Here is a 15,154-nt window from a genome sequence, read left to right as displayed (position 1 = left end):
CTTTGTAGATAATTATTCATACTTGTTTTAAGGGCATTGTTGGTAAAATAAATTCATTTATACTTTGTAGATGATGATTTAAACTTGTTCTAAGAACATTTATAGTAAGTCGATTGTATTTTAGTGAATAATTTTTTTATCATCAATGTAATTAAATTTATTGAGTTACTTGTATTTTATAAATAAAAACTTATGATTATTTATGTTATTGAAACACTTTTTGAAATTATGTACTATATTTTCAATTCTAAAATTTAGTTATGAACATGCATTTAGCAATGGGATCTATTGTTGGCCATATGATCTTTCCAAATCTTCTTTTATGTTATTGACAAGACGATCTTTCTCAATATTTTATTTCTTTGATGTATCTTTACACCTTTAGAGACCATTACTAATTATCTAAGTTGAAAAAAATTAAAAATTAAATGTTCACGGAAAAGCTTATCATTTCACGGGGTGAGCATTAACACCCTTTGGTTTTTATTTTCACGGTCCTATTCCTTGTTCGAAAAAAAATTATTCGAATTCAAAAATACAAGTACTTGTCGTTTCGTGGGAGACCGCGTGTCGCTCCTCTCTATCCAAATTGCACACAACGTGATTTTGGTGGATGTTTGGTTGCTTTTGGTGGATGTCATGAAAATTAGCCTGAGGAGCATTACTTTTGGGTTTTTAGTGGATGTTGGGTTAAAAATAAATACTATTTATTTGAATATTGGTATTTTCAAGTAGTAATGTATAATTGATTGTGTGGCGCTGTATTTGAAGCAAGATTTTTATGCTTGTGTTGTTAGGTAAGATTTGGAGTGGTCAATTTTGTCTTTATTTAAATTATGTTGAAAATTAGTATTTCAAATAAGTTTGTGTTTTTTTGTTATTTAAATTTTTTTTGAATGCATAAGTAGATTTAGCACTCTAAAAATAAAAAATCCCCCAAATTTTGATTAAAATTAACCATAAAAAAGTCATTTATGGATAAGATATAATTTAATTAATAATAATAATCATTCTAACATATTTAGCCCACGGGTCTTTGGATTGATGGTGAATGGGTGGACTGTTAAAGCACTCTTTGGGATAGGTCACTGGTTCAAATCCCCCGTGGGTGCTTACCTACCAAAAAAAAACATATTTAAATAGACTTCCCTAAATAAAATAATCAATAACAAACATACCTCAATTAAATGAGATATCTTTTTAATATTGTATTTTAGTAATTAATTTTTCATTTAATAATTTTGTTTTGATGTAAATTCTATTTTTTTGTTACAATATATATTTTAAGACAATGAGGATTTCCTTCTTTTCTAAAATATTTGTGAGCAAATTGCTCTCCAATATGGTAGAGATGTCGTAGTTTCTTTTATAACATTTAGCTTAGTTAAAATAAAATTAGAAAAATAAATAAATAAAATTAGAAAAATTTAATAATTATAATTAATAATTAAAGCAACTTAGATCCATCTTGCGATTTACCAAGTGGCGAAAGATCAAATCTAAAAAAACTTTTTTTAAAATATTTTATAGGAAAATATTTCAATTATGAAAACAATAAATATTATTATTTTGATATATTTGTTTTAATGTAAACTTAATTTATATATTTTTAAAGTTTAATAATGTTACTTAAACTTAGTCACATTATGCTAAATCCAAATTTGAGTATATTGTAGAGCGCACCTTGCTTTGTTTAGGTGCAAACAAGAGTAGACAAATCTTTTCAAATCTTATCTCCCCATTATTTTAAAAAGTATATATTTATTTTAATCTCAAACCTATTAAACATAAATAGAGATTAAAAATATAAAGAATCTAGAACATAAACATGTGTATGACAAAACAAATTTGAAGTCCAACATGATATATTTTTATCCAGCATAATTAAAATTAAAGTATTGCATTTTTACGTCAAATTAATCTTAAAAGAATAAAGTTCTATAATATTGAAGTCCCCACTACACCACATATTGGAGAATGAGATGTTGATTATACTTTTTGTCCATTTACATTTTATATACGTAACCAATCTTTTTTAAAATGTAGTAAAAGATGTGACACATTTAGATTGGAACATTTTGCTACTATGACATAGCATCTTTCCCTTTATGTTTCTCAAGATGCATTTGAATATTTGGAGATTCTTTTGCACATATATCCAATCTTCATTTTTATTTGGATTTAATGCATAGGTTCCATGCAACCCGAGGCTCTTCTTTGCTTACATTATCATTGGAGCAATAGAATTTAGATTATGTACCATCAAGTATTCTACCTAGGATTGATTATATACTTTCAATAAGAAAAATAAACATGTTTCAAATGTTCAACATTTTTTTGTTGGAACCCTTTTAGATGAGTTTCTTATGGTTTTATTCAATATTACTTTAATACACAATGTTTTTTTGTTTATATATATTGATTTATCTATAATTTTGGTGATAAATACAAAAAAATTTTATCAGAGCATGCTTTTACCACATTTAATACTCATAAGTATTTTCTCTCTTTTATCACATTTATATATATTGATTTTATTATAATTTTGGTGATAAATACAAGGAAATATTTTATAGGAGCATGCTTTTACCACATTTAATATTTAAAAGTATTTTTTCTATAAGAATGTAATAATAGAGGAAATCATAACATAATCCTATAACATGATGTTAGGGAATCTACAATATCCATTTATTTTAATTTTAGATCCACAAGTATATATTAGATTAAGTAACTAATAACCTAAACCACACTAATTAATCTATTTTTGAATTTTTATTGATAACATTCAATAATTTTACTATGTTGGTCATCTTATATGTCCCTTAAGATATCTTTAATCATATCTCATATATAGAAATGCCATGGCATCTCTAGGGCAAGGACATTTGATTTCAAGTTCCAAAGAGATTGTTGTGAGCATTTGATGCGATTTCAAACCAAGATTCTAGAATTAAAAAGTTATTTGTGTGTTATGGTCATTTTGTTTTTTTTCTTTCTTATGATAAATATGTGAAAATTTAACATAATTATACTATTGAAAGGTAATTTTATAATAAAGTATTACTAAAATATATATGGTAAAATGTACTTTATCTTTAGATCAACAGTTTTACTATGTTGTTAAAACCATATTAATTAATTTATTTTTGAGTTTTTATTGATAACATTCAACAGTTTTACTATGTTGTTATCTTATATGTCCCATAAGATATCCTTAGTCATATCTCATATATAGAAATGCCATGGCATGTCTGGGGCAATGACATTTGATTTCAAGTTCCAGAGAGGTTGTTGTGAGCCTTCCATGTAATTTCAAACAAGATTCCAGAATTAAAAAGTCATTGTGTGTTATGGTCATTTTGTTTTTTTTTTCTTATGATAAATATGTGAAAATTTAACATAATTATATTATTGAAGGGTAATTTTCTAATCAAGTATTTATTGGTAGAAGGTTATAATTTATTGTAAGAACATTACTCTTGAAGAGCAAAATTTTAAACATAACGTTTTTGACGGGAGCATAAGAACCCGAAACGTCCAAAAAAAATTGTATAATGGATAAAGAGAGATCCAAATTTGAACCCTGCACCCCACAACACTACATGTCAACACTACATGTCAGAATGAATGGAATGACACTGCAACACTACAGACACTACATGTCAGAATGAATGGAATGACACTGCAACACTACAGGTTCAGAATGAATGGAATGACACTGCAACACTACAGGTTCAGAATGAATGGAATGAGGCATAGAAACTGCTGCTACGAACTGTTATTCGCTCTTTATCTTTCTCGGTAATCGAGCCCCTGCTCTAGTTGTTTGTATATATATTTGTGTTGGTGGTTTGAATTTCTGTATGATGTTTAGTTCCTTCCAGCTCAAAACCCCGTTGGGTCTGAGAACCAATTGAACTTGTACTTGTAAACTTGAAACCTGAGAGTAGTTTGCATGTGAGCTTCTGGTTTTCTTGTAGGGAGAGTATAGTCTACAGGTGACGGAGTCCCCCTTACATCCCTTAATCACCTTGAACCTGTAGTCACTTCTACATCCCTCACGGACCTTGAACATCAAGTACACTCTAAGCCACTTTGAAGGGAGATAGTCCATTCTGCATCACTAAGCCATTTTGAAGGGATAGTCTGAAGGGAACTGAGCTAACCTTTTCTCTCACTAAAGCTAACCTTGGAGGAAGAGTAGTCTGCGAGGTACTGAGGTCACCTCTGCATCACTAAGCCACTGTCTTTATTGATGTGACAGAGGCACTGACAAATTAGAAAAAATCATATACTGAAAATCCTGAAGTTAATCGAGAAAAAGGAAAATTCACTCGTAGATTAGAAAGAACCTCTAGCGAGGAAACTGTGGTGTAAAAAGTTTGAAAGGAAAACTCACTCCGCGAACTTAAAAGATACTAAAGCGAGAAAACGCTGTGGAGTAAAAGGTAAAATGGATTTCCTAAGGAAATAACATTTTTACAGGGCTTGCTTTTTTAGGTATTTTTATACAGCGGTCCATGCCATGTTTATTTGGGATTTTGCTTTAGAATTTTTCTAAAGCAGTCCATGTTTACGGTTCACTATTTTATATCTTTGAAATATGTCAGTACTCTAAGGATTTTGCTTTAGAGCAATTTTGCTTTAGACTTTTTCTAAAGCGGTCCATGTTTACGGTTCACTATTTTATATCTTTGACATATGTCAGTAATCTAAGGATTTTGCTTTAGAATTTTTCTAAAGCGAAAGCGGTCCATGTTTACGGTTCACTATTTTATATCTTTGACATATGTCAGTAATCTAAGATAATGAAGAGAACAAAAAAGAGAGAGTCGAGAAATTTTCAGTGGCTTTAGGCAGGCCATGTCTTTTTGGGGTTTTCGGTGGGGCTTTAGGCAGGCCATGTCTTTTTGGGGTTTTCATGAGAGTTCAATATTTTATAACATGGCAGTAATCTCAATTATGAAATGTTATTTTACATGATAAAAGTTTCAATTTCTTCCCGATCAATCAATCACATGTAGTTTTTTCGGTCTACCCATTTTGAACCACGAGCAGATTTACTGAAACATACATAATTCGTTGTGGCGGTCATTTTGTACACCCACAGTGATCTCCAGCTACCGTCTCTTTCAGTACCTTGAAAGTCACAACAGCCCCACTGCATTGTTAAAATTCAGTTTCAAGGTTCGTATCTTACTTGTGATGTCTATATGGCCATCACTGACGACCCCACTTCATCCCTGAACGGGGCCAGTATACGGTTCAAGTGGCCCGCTATGACTGGTGTGCCAGTTTCAAACCTTTTGTTTTCGATAAAAAAATCAATCGACCAAACCCGCATTTTTAATATTTTTTGACAACAAAATAATCACACATTTGGAATCAGCCCAAAACACTCTTTCATTATTCCATTCTGCTATTAATTGTATTCACTTATTTGCTTGCATATTTTAAATGAAGAGTTTGAGCACTAAACATGATGCCAGGAAAGAGAGCTGAACAGATCTTTATTTTTTATTACTAAAATAAAGATAATGTCTCCATAGACTTGAGTAAATCCTGTGACAGATTTAACCCTCCTTTGTCCCCACCCTGGAAGTCTTGACAAGACCTTTCAAATATACGACACCAGTGGTGTGACAGAAAGAGACGCTCGACGAGAGGAAATTGGTAAACATAAACCTACCTATGCAACAAGAAATCTGAAAAATATAAAGTGATGCACTACCTCTTTCCTATCATAAGAGAGGAAAATACATGACGTCATAACAGAGGAAAATACATGACGAAGATAACAGTATGAGGTGCCTAACTGCATAGCAACATTGCTTTGACAGATCATCATATTCCCCGTCTCATTCGCCGGCCAAGAAATCAGGGAGATTTTCCTGTGATCATCTCCTCCCTCGAGGGAGATTTGTATGTTCCCATTGGCATAATAGGAGACTTTCCTGTGATCATCTCCCTCAAGGGAGATTTGTATGTTCCCATTGGCATAATAGATGCATCTTTTGGTAGAATAAGATGATGATTAAGTGAGAGGAACAAACCTGTCACTTAAATTTCAATTTTAATATCCCACCTATACATTTCTTCTTTTGAAATAGGAATTGCAAATGTCAGAAGACCACTTGCAGAGTCATATGTGAATTCTGTTTCACATGAATCAACAGAACACTTCTTTGGTTTATGCGTGGAATATGCTCCAAATGTACCACACCCACGAACTTTCATTCTGATATCAACTGCCAGAGAACCACTTAGTTCAGGGTTTTGGGAATCTGTATGTATGTCGAATTCATCAATTGCGCCACCAGAGTTGAACATGTTAATTAGTCCGATAGGAGCAAAGGAGATACCACATGCAACGTCCTGCACTCACGAACAACAAAATTGTTGAAAAACTACCAAATTAAAATAACCCCCAAAAGAAGTTATTGACTTCTCGAAGGCAAGCACTATGCTGTTACAACTATCTTACAAAAACTTAAACTTAAAAAGCACAGGTTTAAACTTTTATGACTGTTCTAACCTTGACGGGAGTCACCGTGTAAAGCTCATACTCGAGCACTTTCAACGTAACAGGTATTGCAGCACCTTTTGGAAGTAGAACAAGCTCTCCTGTACGAAGAAATAGTTCATGTTCAGGCTTTCCGTTTACCACATGTGAATGTAAAATAAACGGTGGAAACAGCGGAGAAAATAAATAAAAAGTTGCTCAAGAATACATAACAATATTACTGTACAAATCCAATTGCCTCAATTCTTTTTTTAGGAAAAGTGTGTTATGAGGAGGGCTCAGATTTAGTATGTAACGATAATATTGATAAAGCACTATTGCTCTCTGCCAATACATAAAATCCCAACCCTACAAATGAGCAATCTGGTTAGCCTTAATATACAAGACTCTTCAAGCGTAAAAATGTGTATAAGCTATGCATAAAGACGTGTATAACCTAGGGAGGGCGAAAAGAAAAAAACGGAATACTCCCGCATCAAGATGTGTGTAGAAGTATGATGCGGAGAAGTAATCAGGGAAGAACAACATTTCAATCTTACAACATCATGGATCAAGATGTATACAGAAGATCCAGATGATTGTAAATCCAATTTCTCTCAAATAGAATCATGTGATTTCAATCCGCTAGGGTATATGAAAATATCTACATCTCATGTTCAATTAGAAACCTTATTTACACAACCGTGCCTTTGCATCCTATTAAGGAAGACGCCTGAATTAATGCCATTTCCCAAGGGCTCAGTAATACGAATTAAGGACTACTTCAAAACCGCCCGTAAGTAGAAAACACTTTGATATTGATGTTTTGCATCGGGCTTAGGATTATATGCCAACGTGTTTTTATACTCTCTATTGATTTTAATTCAAAATTAGTCAGGAGGTGCCCTTGGAATCTGGATTATATTCCGTTTTTATACTCTGCTACAACCGATTTTAATTCAGAATTGGTATGACATCTCTACCTCTGCAAAGTAAGATAGGTAGAAACAGCTTTTAAAAGTAAGCTCTGCAAAATAAGATCAGTAGAAACAGCTTTTAAAAGTACCCGAAGGGCTGCTTCACACTCCAGAGAGCACTAGAATCTATGGGATTTAGCCAATCCTAGCTGACAATAATATTAACAGAAAACACTAACAGAATGGTGTGATCTGTTTCTGAAAAGTGATCCTTCGCCTATAATAATCTGATTAAGAAAGTGCTATATGCTTGTCAATTGTAGCCCTTACATAGGGTAGCAAGCTGTTTCCAAAGATTTATCACATCATACAAAATAAAGTATAGAAGAGAAAATATTCTTACCTGCTCTATGAGCGTAGATTACAGTATCTCCATTCCAACCATCACCAGCAATTTGTGGAAGGAAGTCAACATCTTGAGCACGCACACTACCACTTAAGGTCATCGGAGATGAATCATGAATACGATTCTTCTTTTCAACTTTGCACCATCCTGCTCCTTGGCAATTAAAGATACCCAGTACTCCAGTATATTTATTTAGGTTCCATATTTTCAGCAAGCTGCAAAGACAAATGTTCATTTGGGTTATTAAAAAAAATGAAATAAAAAACACAGCACAATACGGTAAAAGAATTTTACATGTTATTAACCAAATTACTCTGGATATAGAACCCCACCTTTTCCCGTCTCTGGCTGGATCTATGAAGAGACAGTCGCGTGTCGGTCTTCCAGGCAATCGCGCACGCAAAACAGATCCATCAGGGAGGACTAGCTTTTTCAGTAGATCAAAGTTATGAACCCCTGGCTTGTCACTGAAATTATAAATGGCCATAAAAACAATGTTTTCAGAAATAATTCAAACGCCTCCCCTGCCGAAGATTATATAAAAAGGGGAAAAAAGAAACAGGTGATTGCACACCAGAAATACTACTCTGACTACCTAACTATCCCTACAACTCGAATATGTATTAACCATAAAGAATAACTTATATTTTACCTGACATAAATTGCACAGCCTCCGACAGCTCGAGCAGCACCATGGTATTCAGCTGCTGGATGTAAGCTCTGCATCGGTAAATTGCAGATCATTAAACGTCATCAAACATAAGCAATTTGTAGACATTATTTTCTAAAGATTCAAACACGACTTTTGAAGCCCACTTACATGAAACATATCCCAATCTGGTTGCATGAATTCTCCCAGAAACAAGGTATTGTAAGCAACAGAGGAAATATGAATAGTATGTGAAGCTGGATCGCTTGGAAAAAAGTCGTCGGAAGCTCTTATAACTGCTGTTTGCTTCGCACTGCATGATGGTACGAACACAAGATCGTTGGAAGCCCTTATAAATTTTTGGTGTATTGTTATCACTAGATGACCAGATGTGAGACAGGTAATAATGAGTTTAATAAAGAGGATGCACAAACTAATATCATTACAAACCTGTAAAGCCCGTCAGTATTGTGGCACATACAAGCAATACAGCCATTATCAGGAAAATTGCGAACAATTGAAGCTTCTAATGCTTGATGATATTGCCTTGTAATAGACACACGACCCCCATGACCATCACCTAAAGTTTCAATGATATTTTGAACATCAACTTTGACACCATCAACACCAGCCGATGCCAAATAGCTGTGTAACTCATTGTAGAAATTGTAGACCTTCTTCGGATGAACCAGGCCTAATCCATAAACTGAAAGACTATCCAAAACAACATCTGGTTGGTTGCCCAAAATTCCAGGACACTGGACAGGATAAGCGAGGGAGGAATCATAATGCTCCATTCCAGCTGCAGCTGGTTTGACCCCACCCCAGTAACCAGCAAGGGCATGCCACACATAGACATATCTGCATATGACATAGAGATGTGGTAAGTTTCTTATGAAACACAAAAACAATATAATGCACAACTACCTAAACACATATTCAGGTTTGAGATGTGGCATAAAACATTCGTGCGCTAAAAAGGGTGGATTATTAAAATAATACTCACTTCACGTTGTGGTGCTCCTTTGCTTCTTCCACAACATGTCTGAGCCCTGGGGGATCTTGTGTTATCTCACATCCTCTACGATGCTTTTGGAACTTCTGATTCTCTTTAATTCCCGTCAATCGGCTAGCAAACCTGGCAAACAACATCACATGCAAGTCAAAAATTAAATTACTCGCTTACAATAATTCCCCCCTTACAATCATGTTAATTGGACAAGAACTATTGAACGCTAGGCTTCCCTACAAGAACAGGAAAACTTACTGTGCGCCTTCCTGAACAGTGGCCTTGGGATCAGTGACTTCACTGCCAATCTGTTGCCAACCATCATCAATGATCACGAAACGTGGGGGCGTATCACCCTCTGACAGGCTGCAGAGCCAAACGACCACAGCATTGGTAAAGGTAGTTGGACTTTCATTTGACTTCAACAAAATTACATAGTATTTATTGGATGTAATTCCAAGCTAGAACGGGGTATCTAATTACCTTTTCAAACCTTCATCCACGCCTTCAGCAGTAACATCAGTGTAAAAAGCATCCCAGGTGCACCATCCAAACCAATCCAGAAAAGAAGGCAACTGGCAAACAGAGGTAAGATTAAAACTTGTCAATTAATGCGTACATAAAAACCCACAACAAGATCAAATTAACTTGTAAAAACTGAAGGCATAAAAGAACCTGATACAGTGACAATACAGAAAATTGATCAATGTACAGAATAAATAAAACCCATGAAATCTCATATGACCAGTGTAGGTGTACACGTATGACAGGGTTTCATCGGGCTTCATAAAGGCACCTCCCACCCCAAAAAACAGGGAGAGAGAAAAGAGGAATCTCTTTCCAAAATAAGAGGAGGGCAGAAAGACTTAACAAACAAAAAAAAAGGGTGATAATTCTCTCCAAAAATAGGAGCAGAGCAAAATAAGAGCAGGGCAGAAGGACCCAAAAAAATTAAAAAAAAGAAAGAAAGAAAGATGAATCTCTTCAAAAATAGGAACAGAGCAGTTTTGGGTGGATATCAATGCTAACGCTGGTAAGATTCGCACACACTCCCACCCCCCATAAACAGAGAGATAGATAGAGAAAATGAATCTCTTCAAAAATAAGAGAAGGGCAGAAAGACAAAAAAGAAAAAGAAAAAAGGAATCTCTTCAAAAATAGGAGCAAAGCAGTTTTGAGTAGATCTCAATGTTAACGCTGATAGGAAAAAGGGCCTGTGAGTTTCAATGTTCACGCTGATAAGAAAAAGGGCCTGTGAGTTTTATCAAGTGTTAAAGACTCTCGGATAAAAGTTCTGAGTAATCGTTGCTTGTAAATAGAATATTCCAAGTACTTTTTCTTCCCGAGAAAAAGAGTGGCATAAGCCCAAGGCTAGAACCTGTAAAACCTTCTACGCTCCACAAATTTCTTGGAGCCCCGTCCTTTAGGAAGATGATGCAAGTCTAGTCATTTCTCAGAAACGAGTGGGTGGCTTCTTTCACTAATGAATGCCGAGCTTACCTTTTTCTTTTCACGGTGGTGAAACGTCTGCAACTGTCTTTCCACAGCCCTGATGAGACAAACAATAACAATTAGATAAAATAAAAATTAGATATTACTTAACAGTAGGCATTAAGTAAGAAATAAGCTGGCATACATACTTGACAGCCTCCGTGATAACTTCAAACGGATCCGTTCCTGCATGCATGTAAACTGAATGCAGCCCTTGGGTGGTAGTCACGGCAGAATCTCCTGCAGAATTTCGTGCATACGGTTTCAGTAAATTAAAAACTCAATGCAATGAATCCAACCGCCAAAGCCAAATCGTCCAACAAGGAACTTAGTTGAGTAGTTCGATACTCACCACTTTCAATGCAAACTTCCAATTCATTTCGTTCATTGCCTTGAAGAACGGCTCTGAACTGGCCTTCTAAAAGAGGAAGGAAAACGATGTAAATGTTCTGCTCCTCTTCCCCACGATCCATGTCTTCGCTGAGAGAAGACCCATACTTGCTCTCCAAGAGCATGAATTGCGTCTCCAACGGAACATCTCTTCCGCACGTTCCCATCCGCTGGGTCATCCACCACAGCTTGAAGCGGAAGCAACACATGAAACGGAGATCTCTGCCGGACACGAATAGAAATCCATTAAAAAACAGATGATTTACGATAACTACCTATGTTAAGTGATGGAAAACGAGTAGATTTGCTTACTCGAGCACCCCAATCGGGAAAACGTGGTGGCTTTTGCTTTCCGATGCATTGGCACCAATGAATGCACCTTCGACGAGGCCCCTTCCTGAGCCAGGTGTAAGTATTACGTTATCGGGAATCGCCGTCAGGATGACTTGGCCTTGGACGACGAGGTTGCCGTCCACGATGGAAATCTTCGGAGATACCGTCATTTTGTCTGGTTTTGCCTTTAACTACTCTACAATCCAAACTGCAAATCCAGAGAACTGGAACCGATTACTGTCATGAATTACTCACAAGTTGCAGAATACAAAGAAAGGATCTCATACTTATTGAAATAAGATATTCGAGAATCGAATAAACTATCCGTGAGCATCTAACACACAAATTTTAAACTACCCTAGGGCCTACGATCCGCAGCTAAACTGCAAATTCAGAGAGCTGGAACTGATTACTGTCATGAATTACACACAAGCTGCAGGGTAGAAAGAAGGGATCTGATGTCTATTGAAATAAGATATTCCAGAATCGAATAAAATATCCGTTAAGTGTCTAACGCATACAGATTTTCAACTACTCTACGATCCGCAGCTAAACTGTAAATCCAGAGAGCTGGAACTGATTACTGTCATGAATTACGCCAAGTCGAATAGAAGAAAGAAAGGATCTGACGTTTATTGAAATAGGATATTCCAGAATCGAATAAAATATACATAAGTACCTAACAAACGTAAGAAGAGAAAGTCATGGAATTAAATCCTAAACAAAGACACAAAATTTTGAATCAAGCCTGATATGTCACTACTCGGAGTACATGAGAATCTCGAAATACAACAATGAAACTCTCAAATTTTCTCGGCCGAGCAAGCCTGGGTCTGAAGAAATTAAAGAAACGCCATGACAAAATTCCCAATAAATCCATTTTAATTACTCAAAGATTTCCAAGCACAGACAAATTTCAAGAAATCAACAGAACGGTGAATAATTTCGTACTACCAAGCAACTCCCTAAGAGACAGAGAGCGTGCAAACAGCCAACGTCTGGGATAACAAGACTGGAAACTCCAGTCTCCTATCACCAAGAAAAGCACAATACAGCGAAAAAGCTGAAGCCAAAGCAACTCTTTCAAATACAAATTCGAAGAACTCCATTCAGGAAAAAATCAGCACATAGCCAACAGCACAACAAACACAGAAATCCGGAGATGTTAAAGCATATTTAAAAAGCATCCGCTTCCGAAGCTCTAAAGATTATAAAAGAAACTCCGGAAAGCTCCTAGGATATTATACTGCACATGGAAAGTTCACAAATGGCAAACAACGCACAAAAAGAGGAACCTAAATGTACTTGACATCAATACTTCAAGAGCAAGAACTCCATAAACACCGCGAATTACAGAAAACAAACAAGAAATTTGAACATGCCTAATTCTAAAATCTCAGGAAAAATTAAACGCATATGTCATTAAAACATATTCTCAAAGATCAGAAAATATTACAGATTTATGAAGTTAAACTAAAACATATTCTCAAAGATAAGAAAAAATTGCAGATTTATGTAGTTAAACCAGCAAAAGCTTCATAGTTACCCGTTGGAAACTCTTCCGAGTAGACGAAACCCTGAAAACTCTCAAAATTCTTGTCTTCTGAAAACTCAGAAACCTCAACGAGCCCTAGAAATAGAAGTAAAATGAACACTAGAACATTCCAGAAAATTCCCTAGAATTCACGAATATCACCAATCGAACCAACACAAACACAAGTAAAATAACAAGAAGAGGAAAACGATCACCCTTTGCGCACAGAATGATATGCAGACTGTCGCACTGGCCAAGTGATAATCATACAGAGGTGCAGGAGATCGCCTTAAATACTGCTCCTCCTCCCCTGCCATTCCCCTGCATTCGTCCTTTTCACGGCATCCAACGGTTCTCAAGTCTCTCCGGGAAGCGCGTGGGCCTTCACAACCGTCAGATACAGATGCGCCAACATACCGCCGTCCGGGACAAGAAATTGCCGTGAAAACCACCTGTAACCTCGTCCGTCGGTCAGAAGTTGAGAAGTCCCCGCCAAATGGCGCCGATTTTGCTGCGGCAAATACCCCGCCACCTTCCTCTGTGCGTCAGACTCCTCGTGATCCTTTCCATCACTTCAAGGACAGTGATGGAAGTTAGAAAAATAAGAGAGTGATATTCATGAATAGTATCTTCATTAACCTTGTTAATGCCTTTATATAATTAATACTAATTGAGTTTAACGTTATCTGATGTGTAGATCGATGTTGACGCATCGTATTTCCCACTGTGTAAGTAGCCCCCACCTACTAGTCAGTCCTTTGTTTGGTTTTCTCACCAACCGACCTTAAAATCAACTATTAAAAACCAGGCAATTATCAAAATATATGACGTTAACCTTTTGTGAAATATGATATTAAAAACAATTCACTCAATATCGATCACAAGGGTCTGCACCATGGTTTTCTAAAGTGTAATTTATGAATAAAATTGCATATTATATTATATTATATATATAAAATAATAACTAGTGTAATTATGAATAAAATTGCATATTATATATATATATATAAAATAATAATAACTAGTGCATTAGAGGCAGTAAAAGCTTTTGAAATAACTAATGGATGTTAATTGAATCTAGCTGTAAAATAAGATAGTTTTACTATATTCTTATTTTCCCTACATCAGGTTAGGTGCAAGGCAATTATCATATTATATTGAGGGATGTCTTTTTTTCTCAATACTATTGAAATGCCATCAATTTAATCTAATTTATTCTCAACAAATCACATAATTATTAAATATTTTTGAATTTAGCTTTATGTGATGTGAGTAATTTTGATATAAATTTTCTAGATATATCTTATTGTATTTTGAAAAAATATTTAAGACTAATAAAAACTCTCATGATGAACCATTCTTGTATTTTGAAAAAATGTTTAAGACTAATAAATACTTTCATGATAAATCATATTTGCAGACCCAAAACAACTGCGATAAATTTGAAAAACTTATATAACAACCACATCCAATTTGTTAACCCTATTAAATTTTCCTCGCAACTTGTTTTCAACAAATCACATAATTATTAAGTATTTTTGAATTTAGCTTTATGTGATGTGAGTAATTTTGATATAAATTTTCTAGATCTATCCTATTGTATTTTGGAAAAATATTTAAGACTAATAAATACTCTCATGATGAACCATTCTTGTATTTTGAAAAAAATGTTTGAAACTAATAAATACTTTCGTGATAAACCATATTTACAGACCCAAAACAACTGCTGCGATGAATTTGAAAAGCTCATATAACAACCACATCCAATTTGTTAACCCTATTAAATTTTCCTGGCAACTTGAAATTGAAATTATTTAACATGTATATTAAGAAGACTAAAAACCATACACATTTTAAGATTGAAAATGATCTTTTTTAAATAAAATTATTTAACATGTATATTAATAGACCATATACATT

The 15,154-nt window shown here is 34.9% G+C and overlaps 1 protein-coding gene across 2 annotated transcripts; it reads right to left on the bottom strand.

Annotated features, from left to right (window-relative positions):
• Window positions 1–5,744: 5,744 nt before the first annotated feature.
• On the bottom strand, window positions 5,745–13,510 carry LOC149153851 (putative galactinol--sucrose galactosyltransferase 2). 2 transcript variants are annotated; one of them, XM_089445874.1, is made up of 15 exons: window positions 13,247–13,510; window positions 11,680–11,924; window positions 11,330–11,589; window positions 11,127–11,217; window positions 10,987–11,035; window positions 9,970–10,061; window positions 9,745–9,852; window positions 9,484–9,615; window positions 8,928–9,338; window positions 8,649–8,790; window positions 8,481–8,548; window positions 8,161–8,295; window positions 7,826–8,043; window positions 6,539–6,627; window positions 5,745–6,378 (listed from the first exon to the last, which is right to left on the bottom strand). In XM_089445874.1, the coding sequence occupies exons 2-15, from the start codon at window positions 11,868–11,870 to the stop codon at window positions 6,064–6,066; spliced, it is 2,301 nt and encodes a 766-aa protein (XP_089302000.1). In that variant the 5' UTR covers window positions 11,871–11,924; window positions 13,247–13,510; the 3' UTR covers window positions 5,745–6,063. The 2 variants fall into 2 exon arrangements, with proteins under 2 accessions (XP_089302000.1, XP_089301999.1); XM_089445873.1 differs by having other exon boundaries at window positions 11,680–11,908.
• Between the last annotated feature and the right edge of the window lie 1,644 nt (window positions 13,511–15,154).

This window comes from Pinus tabuliformis, chromosome 9 (assembly GCF_031772625.1).
Source record: "Pinus tabuliformis cultivar Carrire ecotype Pingquan chromosome 9, CPIR1, whole genome shotgun sequence".
In the NCBI taxonomy this organism is placed as follows: Eukaryota; Viridiplantae; Streptophyta; class Pinopsida; order Pinales; family Pinaceae; genus Pinus; species Pinus tabuliformis.
This window is presented reverse-complemented; position numbering and strand designations above follow the sequence as displayed.

Excerpts from the sequence above, each read along its gene's own strand:
- LOC149153851 (XM_089445874.1), bottom strand. The coding sequence starts at position 11,870 with ATGACGGTATCTCCGAAGATTTCCATCGTGGACGGCAACCTCGTCGTC. Across the intron at positions 11,036-11,126 it reads GTTATCACGGAGGCTGTCAA|GGCTGTGGAAAGACAGTTGC; the intron begins GTATGTATGCCA and ends TTGTCTCATCAG. Across the intron at positions 6,379-6,538 it reads ACACGGTGACTCCCGTCAAG|GACGTTGCATGTGGTATCTC; the intron begins GTTAGAACAGTC and ends TCGTGAGTGCAG.